The 12,195-nt window shown below is 42.3% G+C and overlaps 1 protein-coding gene across 2 annotated transcripts in view; it reads right to left on the bottom strand.

Annotated features, from left to right (window-relative positions):
• LOC146550494 (plexin-A1-like) overlaps window positions 1-12,195 on the bottom strand; it is a 304,153-nt gene that overhangs the window by 127,469 nt on the left and 164,489 nt on the right. For both annotated transcript variants that reach the window (XM_085259673.1, XM_085259671.1), the window contains 2 exons: window positions 9,928-10,027; window positions 1,793-1,907 (listed from right to left, as the gene is read on the bottom strand). In XM_085259673.1, coding sequence (XP_085115799.1) covers window positions 1,793-1,907; window positions 9,928-10,027 — 215 coding nt within the window. The remainder of the gene's footprint in view (window positions 1-1,792; window positions 1,908-9,927; window positions 10,028-12,195) is intronic.

Genomic DNA, 12,195 nt, shown 5'->3' with positions numbered 1-12,195 from the left:
ATGACTGAATGTAGTGTGAAGCGCTTTGGGGTCCTTAAGGACTAGAAAAGCGCTATACAAATGCAGGCCATGATCAAAGATTAAATGTAATTTTAAATTGCCAACTTGACCACATTCAGTTGCAGACTCACAGCAGACTGACTCTTCCCTCGGTCCTCCAAGCAACCCTTTAAAAAGCAACAAGATCGCAAGTTCATCACTCAAGTCATGATGGGTGCATGGCGGTGCTGGTCTCCAACCAACGTTATCACTTGTGTGATAGTAATATAAGTCAACATCTGCAGTAAGAAGGCATAGGCGTACTGTAAAATTGGCAAATTTAGCTGCTAGTGTTTTATTTAACAGGGTTAGGTAAGATTTCCTTACAGTGGACACCAGCACACATGCATCCCTCACAATAAAAATAACTAAGATGTATCTGCACTCTATGTGCTGTTAATGACAACAAAAACCCATGTCAGGATGTGGGGTTGGCACAAATGTGTGTGCATGTGTGTTTTTGTGTCTATCAAAATTCAACAAACCCCTCCTGACATTCAAAGGGCTTGGTAACCATGGCGATGCCTGCACCGAATTAAAAAAAAGGGAAAAAAGAGTATATCAAAAGAAAAAAAAATAGGAAGAGAAGAAAAAATAAAAGCTGAATTGGTGTAGCTCTGTGAAGTAGATAAGGTTGGATGTCAGGCTGGTATTTACAGGAGGGCGTAACTTGTGATGGCAGGCTGTGTGGAGTCAAGTGTTATCCTCTCCGCACCCACACCCCCGTCTCCCTTTCCACTCACACCAAATGCCTGAAACTGCAGCACCGTTCATACACTTAAAATTCTAATACACGATTACCTCACTGTCTTAAGTTAAAGACACACCAATATGCAGGGAAAAATTCACACAACAAACAGGTGTGTAAACCTGTGTATATCTAAATATGTGAATGTGCATTATACCCATCTACGCTGCGCACACCCAGCTGAATGTTTTAGTTTTGATATGATATCCTTTCAACAACTGAGGCTTTATGAGAGGATGGAGAGAGTGATGAAGAGAGGAGCGAGAGATCAAATAAAAGGCTGAGCATGCTTGCTTCCAGCACGCAGTTACTCAGAGTAAAGAAACGAGCAAAGAAAGAAGAAAAAAAGAGGGAAAAGGTTACAAACAAGAATGAGAGGAAAAGAGTGTGTGTGGGGGGAGGGGTGCACATCAAAACTCTTTGCCTGAAATAGAGGCAAAGTTAGAGCGAATGTGTCTGGGTGTTAAGTACAACTTTCTGAAGGCACTGAAGTTTCTTTTTTTTTGTGTGTTTGTGTTTGTCAGAGTGAATTTCTGCATTTGCGAGCGAGCCGGTTAGAATTAGAGGAGCTTGACAGAGACACGGGGACTGCGAGAGCGAGTCGGCTCATGGATAGATGAGGGTTTTCATGCAAATATAACATTTGGGACGTTAGCGCGCTCTGCCATTTGCATACCCATTCACCCTGACTTGTTTATAAGTGAATAAATCCAGTGCTGCTTAGAGTACAACAGCTGCTGCTGGGCCACTCTCAGCAGCCCTCATTCATATACTCATATACACACACTCAGATGGCATACAGGCCACAGCTGCACCCTTGGCATTACTATGCCACCACTTCCTTGTGTGTGTGTGTGTGTTTGTGCGTATGCAAATCCATTGATACTCATTAATGTATCCATGTGTTGCATTGATAGGCCATCTTCTGAATCTGTCTTTTATAGAGGATGTATAACTACGTGTGCTCAGCAGCACTTGTGTGTGTGCACATGCTCAAAGCCGTACCTCTGAGGTGTTGACTCGTCCCTCCTGGAAGGAGCAGTCGCTGGCATCCTGTGTGCACATGTGGCGATATTTGCACCAGTGGCAGGGGAAGTTTCCGTTGACACAGGACAGGCACCTGCAGCAAGCCAGAACAGGAGAAAGAAAGGATGAGGTTTCCATGATTTATGCATTTATTTCACTCGTGACTTTTTGTGTCTACATCCTTGAATGTCCTTTAATGGAGTTTGAGTTTCCTGATCCTGCCACAGTGGCTTCCAGTGACAAGCTATAATGAAGAACATAAAAAAGTGTAACTGTAAAAAAGAAAACTGAACATAGGTTTTATGGCATTTTAATTTACAGGTTGCTGCCCCGTGACAGACTCAACATTGTCTGCTAATGTAATGCTCAAAATGAATATTTGCAGGCATGTGGCAGACCTCGGTCTCATAATTGTGAGCTCCCATGATGCCCAAGGAAATGGAAACAGGCAGAAACTAGGAGAAACTGTGGCCAGCGGTGAGTTATTTGGATGTGAGGAAAACCAGTGGAAAAACAAGTATATACATTATACTTTGCTTTGTCACAACATCCAGTTTACATTTAAGGATAATTGTACACCACCAGAAAGACGAATTACACTTTTATGCTATAGGCTCTAAAGATGCATAAGAAGATTTGCACTGACAGATAGATGCTAGTTCCTTACTACAATCACAGCTTTCCCTTAATGAGAGAGTGAAAGGCAAAGAAATAGAGCTGACTTTGTTGGTCGTTTCAGATACTGAAGTCTCTCATTATTTCAAGTGCCAAAAGCATACCAAGGCAATAGAGCATAAATCTATGTTTCCTGAAAATTGAAGGCATAATGTAATGAAGATCAAAAATGATAACATAATGTATTTCATTCTTCTTAAGCAGCTACATGTTTTATGTATCATATACCAGCCAGTTATTGTCCTTAATGTCAATAATTCATCCTTATTGTTACTGGTTGTAGGCAACGCTGATGCAAAAGGATTGAGTCACTTTCATTTCTTTATATTTTGCTAGAAAAACTGTTATAGAGTAGATCCAGTGATTTCTTGAAACCTGGAATTCTAAGAAGCTTGAAAGCCAATATTTGGCATGACCACCTTTATTCTTTCACACAGCCTGAACTCTCTTCTTTTAATTTCGTTCAGTAGTCTTCAGTAATAGTTTTCCAGGTTTCTTGAAGGACATTCAAAGCTCTTCTTTGAATGTTGGCTGCCTTTTGTTCTGTTTTCTGTAAAGATGCTTCAATAATGTTGAGGTCTGGGCTCTGGGGAGGCCAATCCATGACTGATAGCATTCCTCCGTTTGTTCTGTACGTTTTCCAGGTGTGCTTTGACTGCACTGGCAGGGTGATTGGGACCAATCACATGCTTTCCACATGGCAATGCATGGTGGATCAAAATGCGAGGGTACATTTTGATTCAATGACTTTTGACACCATGTCAGAGCCTCCACTGCAATGATGTCTTATATACAGACTGACAATTATAAATGAAGTTCAAATTAGCTACTGATTTTGAGTCTAGTTCATGTCTAGTTTGGCATATCTCAACCTTTTATCCATGTTTTCCTTCCTTAAAAATGGTGTCTTGACAGCCACCTTTCCACTGAGACCATTTCTGATGAAGCTTCAGAGTGAACCATTGATGGATCAGCATGAGAGCTAGATGCATCTATCAGCCCCAGTATCAGGTTTTTCAGCTTATCAGCTAATAGCTCTTTGGGAATCACATTGCTGGCACAAAATGATTTTATGGCATTTTTTATGGATTCAAATAAACAAAACAAAATGTGGGACAAACTATGTGATAATGAGAGAGGTGGTTAGCAACAAAGTGCCTAAAGATATCATTTAAAACTGGTTCTTTGCTATGTTTTCTGTTAGGTGTAGACACAACCCTGGTTAGGTGCATTTTTAATGCCTTAATTCATAGATCACTGTTAAGAGGCTTAACAAGCAAAAACAAACAAACATGAAAAAGAAAACAAAAAACATTCTCTAGTCAGGTACAATGACTGGACTGAAATGTAATGTCTAAAGAAAAACTTTAAAACACCTTCACAAACTATTGATCAAGACCATTTTTTAAAAACTGAGAAGAAAGTCTTTGAAAGGAAAAATAAAATGTGGGGTGTCTTAAGACTTTTGCACAACTGAATTTAGCAACATTTGAGCCAAAGAGACAATCCAAAATTTCTATACTGCAGAATTCTAAGCATAAAATGCACTGAAGGAAGTCCAGCTACTATGACCTGCATTCTTTGCAGATTATGGACATGTGTAGGTGCATTTGAAATATCAACACGACTTATCGCACCGTGGCAGCCCAGCACTGACTTGCATCAACATAGTAGCACAAAATTTTCAAGAAGCACAACTGCAGCTTCCTTCATTAAGACTTTATTTGAGCTGTCAGCAAGGCCAGAGGGCGGGTTACTGAACAGCCAGGAGGAGAGAGCAGGAAGGAATCCTTGGTGATCCACTCCTCCCTCCGTATTCTCCATGCTTGGAGGCTTAAAGTTAAACTAAGCTGGCAGACCAAGATAAGCCAGTTTTTCTATAACTTGAGGAAGAAAAAAAAAAAAAGAATGCATACACATTCAAACATGGATTACCAGACAAAGACAAGGCTATCATGGTCACTACAAAGAAGCAGCGGAAGGGAAAATGCCATGGCTAGTAATGCTGTTAATATGAGAAGTTTCAAAGTTGTTCAATTACTTTTTGGCTCTGAAGTCTCTACTTGATCACTTTCCTCAAGTGATTTCACATCAGCGGTGTATTAAATTACACTCTGCTTTCTGTCAATCATCTGACACCCACAGGAGCAAAGAGAAAGTGTTCACTTCATAAACATGTTGCAGAGAGAACGCTTAAATTCAAGCTCGCTGTCAAGGAAAAATACAAAAATTAAAAAATACAGTGACAGAAGTAGAAATGTTCAGTAAATCCCCCCCAAAAAATCTTACAATTAAAACAAGTCATAGCTATGCAGTCTTTACACCGCTTCTAAACTAAATGTCACTTAACTGGCTTGAGAAAAGCAAGCTCTAATTACATGTCCTGTCAGTCCTCACTCCCATATGCTGTCACTGTACTCAATCAGACCTCCGATAACACCCACACCCACCAGAGGAACTGACTGAGAACCTGCGGGGTCTTTTTTTCATTATTGTTTTTTTTTTTTTTTTAACCAGCATCTGGTTATTACTGCCACCTCCAACTTCATCGTTTCTTGATAGCGCTGTCTTTCTAAGCCTGTGTTACTTTCCTGTTGTGGTTGTTCGTTATATAGAACCAAGATTTTCTGCTCAGGAATATCTTGAGCTAAAAGACCAAAACCAATAAACAAAACAAGAAATAAAAAGTAAAACATAATTAAAACAAGTATTTTATGGCACCCTTGAAGCCAAATTCGCCGGGGCTTTAAAGGATTGGACAGGAAAGTGAAAAAGAGCTCGTACTTAGTTGGGAAAAAAGATTCAAGAGATATAAAAACCTCAGCCACCACCTTCTTAGTTTGACTGACAAGCAATCTCTGATAAGTCTAGTTCAAGAACACCACAGTAACGCAAACCAGGTCCACCAAGCTGAAGGACAATTGCTCAGCTGACAATGCCACCCTGCTGCCGGAAACACTGACTTTAAATTGGATCTCAGCCTAATCCTCTTTCTGTCTTCGGGTCTATGTCCTTGGTTTTTTAGATTTTCGAGGGTTAACTGTTAAATCGCCCACGCCGGAGTACCAAAGCAACGGCAAAGGCTTCATATAGCCAGAGTTAAGCTGGTGAGACTAGACTGAACTGCAGCGTGAGGTTTTTAATCAATGCCAGTGGATTTCCATGGAGGGAAGGGTGGACTGAGGTTATGCTAACAGTCTGATGTTTGTTAACAGAGCTGGTGAGCCAGTTCCTCCTCACTATTAACTCCAGGCTTGATCGATTTCCCGTTGCAGGGCAGTGCGCGCGCACATTCACAAGCAACGAGCGTGAGAGCTCAGACTACAACATCGAGCTAAGGCAAACTTATGCACGCAAGTCATCACCCGTGCTGACATCGAGGCATTCCTCCTGGGTCACCTGGGCAGTGGAGACTTGTCCTACAGTAGAGCTGTCAATGCCTGGACAACCGACTTGGGTAAGTGGCGGCACTGCTGCAGTGCAGTCAATAAAGTCCGCTGCTATTTAACAAGGCCCAGCAACAGCTCCGGGTCAAACGCCTTTTCATCTTCTCCAAGCTTTTGTTCGAGGGAGGATGGATCGATGGAACAAAGCTGTTGATGTGCGTGCAACGGCCCCGCTCAAGCATATATGAAAGGAGGGAACGATCATATCCTCATTTAAATCTGGTCAATGAGGATAAAGTCACGGATAAAACTGCAATTCTGTCTTAATTTGCAGGCTATGCTTTTATCTGCAGCTCAAACAAACATGTCAGCATGTGGTGGGCCCAAAAGTGACCCATTTGAGGCATGAAGCTGAAAGCTTTTAACGCTGTAATCAGTACTTGAAGCAGCTATAAGCGCAGCGTGATTTTGATTTAGAACCTCTGATTGGTTTGATAATGTATCTCGCAGATATCTGCCTGTGCTTCATGTGCACGGTGCTGCTTGGAACCTGGGGTAGGCTGGCTCTGCTATGTGGTCTATAAATAGGCCTCTTTGTGTTTTATCCAATAAAGCTCCAAAGTGAGCGGCAATAAAATGATGCATACATCATTAAGTTATACAGCAGCACGGCAGCCAAATGAGAAGTTTAGATTCTCACCAGGGGACTCAGACTCATTATACGGTATTATTGCATCTTGTCACGGCAATGTCCAAAAGCAGTAAGTCTGCGAGTCTCAACCCTCAGTTTAATTAAACCAGGTCACATTCACTTAAAACCCAGACCAACAACTTATTGTCTTAATATCAACAAGTAATGATGTAATGACAGAAAAGTTTGACTATAAACTTTTTTTTTCTAGCAGTGGATAAAGAGTGGGGCGACGGGGAATGACGGGCCTCAAAATAAGAGCCTTTTCCAGGGGCTGGAGTGTGAGCCGGTCCCCCTCCCTGGAGTGCTTCTTTTCACTGCATAGATTTCAGCCCTTTCATATTGTAATGGTCATGGTGGCCTGAGGCTGTGGCGCTAACCTTTTAGCTGTGTGGGACGCATTATTCCCGACACAATGGGCACAATTTCTGTTTCGTTCGGCAACACTCGGCTTTATCTCTCTCTTTCTTCCTCTTGAAGACTTCTTTCTCGCTCGTCTTTTCCCGTCTCCAGCTCTCCCAGAATGTGAATTTCCTTCCCCCTCCAGCACCCTGCCACCTGTTTGTTTCTATGCCTCTCTATATATTATTCCTCCTCCCGCACGCTCAATTAAACTATTCCAAACCTCTTTTTTTAATGCAAATTTCGGATATTGTATATGTAAACAGCTCACAGCGCAATTCACCCGCACCAAGTACTGTGGCTTCTGTCTGCGTGCGCTCCCTCTGACTGTGCGTGCACCTGTTTTGTGTGTTTGCACGAGCGTGTGCACTGCTGGTGATGCTGGTGCCCGCATCCAACTTTGAGCCCGTCTGGGCGCTCGCCTGCAGGCCCGCTCTGCTTGTGCATCTGTGCTGATACAGTACCACTGTTGTGCGTTTGCTGTTGTGCTTCTACGCTGGGCTTTCATCCGCCCATCACGCCCACGAGGATGACTCAATTACCGTCCCCTGAAAGCAGCGACTTCTTTACTCCGCTCCCTGCAGGCGGAGGTGGTTGTTGGGCGGGTCAAAGATTTTGAGGTGAAAGGTGAAGAGTATTGCATGACACGCGGGTTTGTGTTACAGCTGCAGTGGCAGTAACAGCGCTGTATTATTATTTATTTTTTTAACAGTCCAACAGAGTCCTGAGGGGGCCCTGCAAAGCCAACATCAAAGGCTTAAACAACAGCATGCCTGTTTATGCTGCAAAGAGAGCGCGACTAGGCGGGCTAGTTAATCAGGGGTACGCAGCATAAACACACACCCACACACACATTAGTAAACATGTCCTGCATGCATACAAATATGAATAAATAGGCACTCTGGAGTTACTTTGACACATCCTGCATGCTCTTTAACAAACGGAAAACTACACACACACATATTCACAAAAAAAAAAAGAATCAAAGCCATTCAAGTAGGCCTGGAGGCCCCGAGAAGTGGCCCAGGTGAGCGCTCTCTCCAAGCCCACTCCATTATGACCATCTCCACACAGGCACCTCAGCTAGAGCTAATTAACGGCCTATTACTATGCAGATATATGCAGGGCCGAGAGCAGAGCGCGAGCAATAAATGGGCTTGATGAACGAGAGAGAGGCAAGGAATGGGAGGTGTGCAGGGGCAGAGACGGGTTGGGGCCAGGCGACAGAGAGATGGGCAAAGTGATGAATGGGAGAGGAGAAGTCAACAGGCAGACAAGAGGACAGTGGGACAGCAGGAAAGGAAAAGAGAGCTGTAGGCTGCAGGGAGTGAGGATCGGATGGTAGCGGGACAAATACACTTATAATGCTGGTGAATCAGTAATTAAAAGCTACTGTCATGACTTAACATATTAAACCCTCATACAGCCCACATACAGTAAAAAAAATGACAATTCTGCACATGTTTACATATAAGAATCATTTTCAGGATGCCCCTAATTCTTTTAAGATATAAAACAGGTGTAAACACTGAAAGAGGAAGTGATTCTTCAGTCAATGCTTGCCAAGAGAAACAATAAATCTACTTTAGTTATACTACACATGCTTTTTTCATTTCAGGTGTATTGATGCAACTGGGAGTCTGTGCCAGGTGGAAGTGAATCGAATGCGAGAAAGAGAGGAAAAGTGTGTGCGAAGTCCGAGCACTGACTTCAGGGGGAGCAGCCAAGACTCATTTAGCAAATGACATTTTATTTATTTTCATTTAACCTTTATTTAACAAGGCAGGAACACATTCTTTCATTCATTATCAGGATGATCTCAGTACTCTGTCACTCTCTCTAATACCCCCTAGTCCCCCCCTTCCTGTGTACGCACAGAAAGACAAAAAAAAGAAGAGTGTCATGTAGAAATTGTTTTTGATAGAAATTTAGTGACAAAAGAAAAAGTTTTTCCTTCCCACTGTCGCCAAGTGCTTGCTTAAAGTAAGTCAGTGATTTTGGGGGTTTTCACTGTATTATTGTAGAGTCTTTACCTTACAATATAAAGCACCTTGACGCGACTGCTGTTGTGATTTGGCGCTGTATAAGTAAAATACAATAGAATTTAATTGAAAAGACTACCTCTCCTTGTTTCCTGTCTTGCACCTTCTTTTTAAGCAACAGACACAGACATGCATATAAAAACCTGCTTTCAGAACACTGTTGAAAAGTCTACCAGTATTCCTATACTTAAATTAGGGATAATATGTTTCCCGGGAACATGAGTGACGTCTTTTTCCTCCCAAGCTTGGCTGCTCTTCTAAGTCTTCCATGGTTAAGAATCGATTTATTATTTCACTCACCAGTAGTCCCTTCATTGCTTTAGATTTAATTAACTAATTGATTTGTAAAAAGCTTGAACAGATTGAATACTGAATTAGAAACGCCTGCATGGTTTTCTCTTGATTCCTGCATTAAACCAGTTATTTACACCTGCAGGTAAGTAGCAGTATTTTAGCACTTTTTTCTTTTAAAACTTCAGCCACCTGTTGATTTTCATCTTGCATCTGACCAGCAGTATGATCTTTGTATTGAGGTTTTGGAGACATCTGTCAAGTAACTGTGTGATGTTAACTTTTTGGATGTGTGACAATCATGGTGACAATGAAAGATCAAGTAAATAAAGGTCCAGTTACACAGGCCAGGACCATCTGGCACCCAGCAATCTGAATTCTGTATTTCTGGACAGGTTCTGAACCGGGAACATTCAAAAAGCACCGTCAATCAGTAAAGAAATATGCATTTTTCCCTAGCAACCAACATCCAATATGGATGACAACTCTTGAGCAATGAATGATGTCATTGAGAAACCTCAATAGCTATTTAAAAGAGTGTTAAAGCAATTTAACAGAGAAACTAAACATAAACTGATATTTTTCTCCTTTCGCCCCATCCTACTTAGCAACAAGCTCTCAACTTACGATTGGTGGACGCTGCAGTTGTAGAAGACAAAATCCACACTGGCAAACTTCTTCCCAGTTTCCTTCGACTTTAGATACAACTTTATTATGCGTCGGTCACCTACAAAGTCAAACATAACAAACACATTGTGTTTTATTAGTGTTTTTCTTTACAAAGAATGTCAAGTGGCAAAGACGAGTAAAACCCACTGCATAATAACCGATCCAAATAAATGAATCCACATTCTTTAAATATTACGAAGGTGTGCATTAACGTTTAGATCTGTGGAGCTTTACAGGCACAAACTCAACAACAGTGTTTTACATTTTAGTTCTTTGAACAGGATCAAAAGGTACTCTTTCATACAACAACACTGGTATCATCACACTAGGAGCAGCAATGCATTGTACTGGTAAATTTGAATTATTAACGCCTTTTCTGCAATCTTCACATCAGTGGGCGTGATTGGACCCTCTGCTGAGACAGTTCTGACCTCCCGGCCTTTATGTATGACATCCTACTCTATACTCCACTCTATATTTCCATAGTCCATCTATAACAGTTCGTATATGGAAAATGTTTCATGACCCCAGGAGCAACCTGGTCCTAGTCAATGTATACACTTTCACTGTTCCTGTAAATCTGCAGATTTGGAGACAGCACTTCTGCTGGAGAGTAAAAAGAGCTCTGAGCAAAATCTATTTATTAGAGTTACTCAGTGGCGAAAACACTTACAGCTGTCTATATACATTCATGGGCTTTCAGCGGTATGTTTATAAATGTGCTCATTCTAATTTTGATAATCGAGAAGCAGTGGGTGAAGCCGAAGAGAAAAATGTCTTGTGTCTCACACAGCTGAATAAACTGTCAAATTAAGCAAACAATTCATATTTAGCATCGAGCAAAACTGTTCAGCTGAAAAGCCCGTCATCGTCTCCCCAAACAAAAGTTTGTTAGACGGCTGAAATGTAAAAATGCAAAAAGTGACACTGTGTGATCTAATAATGTATGTCCAACTGAAAGCAGGACTAAATTACTGCAGCAGATTTGAGAAAGCTTCACACAGTGAACATGACTGAAATCCTGATATCATTTTTCTGGTCAAAACTGGTTACCATTCGACCGCAAGAACTGAACTATAGACAGACAGATGTTGATATTGCTTTCATGGAGAACAGAGGTCTAGTCAGACCATTTCTTAGAAAGTGATAAATATAGATCAGACTATTGCAATGGAGAAATTAAAAACATATCTTCATATAATAATAATAATAATAATAATGGATTGCATTTATATAGCGCTTTTCGAGACCCTCAAAGTGCTTTACAATTCCACTATTCATTCACTCTCACATTCACACACTGGTGGAGGCAAGCTACAGTTGTAGCCACAGCTGCCCTGGGGCGCACTGACAGAAGCGAGGCTGCCATATCGCGCCATCGGCCCCTCTGGCCATCACCAGTAGGCGAAGTGTCTTGCCCAAGGACACAACGACTGAGACTGTCCGAGCCGGGGCTGGAACCGGCAACCTTCCGATTACAATACGAACTGCCAACTCTTGAGCCAAGATCGCCTCACGATATCTTCCTAACATAGCTTTTCTGAAACAAGGACAACTAATCTGGTTAATGCATGGCTATGAATAGATGGCCACACCTCTTCTAGACTAGTATTACCGGACCAATACTTTAAAGACTGTCTCATTTGTTGCACTGTGAAGTGAATTTGTCAGAAAGCTACTGTACATGCGTTGGCTTTCTACCTATGATGTTAGCATCACACATCCAGAGATGCAACTGCTTCAGAGCAGATCAGTACAAATGGTCCCAAAAGGCTGAGATCACAAGTTTGAGAAAATACCTGGGTGCATTTTTTAATTCCGCAGCCAAGTGGCGGAGGGCTTTCGCTTTGGTGGCCTCAGAATCTCATCTCTGATTTTTGCAGATGATGTGGTTCTGTTGGCTTCATCGGGTGAAGGCCTCCAGCTCGCACTGGAACGGTTCGCAGCCGAGTGTGAAGCAGCGGGAATGAGGATCAGCACCTCCAAATCTGAGGCCATGGTTCTCAGCTGGAAAAGGGTGGAGTGCCCACTCCGGGTCGGGGATGAGTTCCTGCCCCAAGTGGAGGAGTTCAAGTATCTCGGGGTCTTGTTCGCGAGTGATGGGAGAAGGGAGCCGGTGATCGACAGACGGATTGGGCACTGCGGCCACAGTGATGCGGACGCTGCACCGGTCCGTCGTGGTGAAGAGAGAGCTGAGTGTAAAAGCGAAGCTCTCAATTCACCGGT

Source organism: Mchenga conophoros, linkage group LG20 (genome assembly GCF_057382185.1).
Source record: "Mchenga conophoros isolate Kocher_MC1m ecotype Shallow Benthic linkage group LG20, M_conophoros_male_GT1.1, whole genome shotgun sequence".
Taxonomy (NCBI): Eukaryota; Metazoa; Chordata; class Actinopteri; order Cichliformes; family Cichlidae; genus Mchenga; species Mchenga conophoros.
This window is presented reverse-complemented; position numbering and strand designations above follow the sequence as displayed.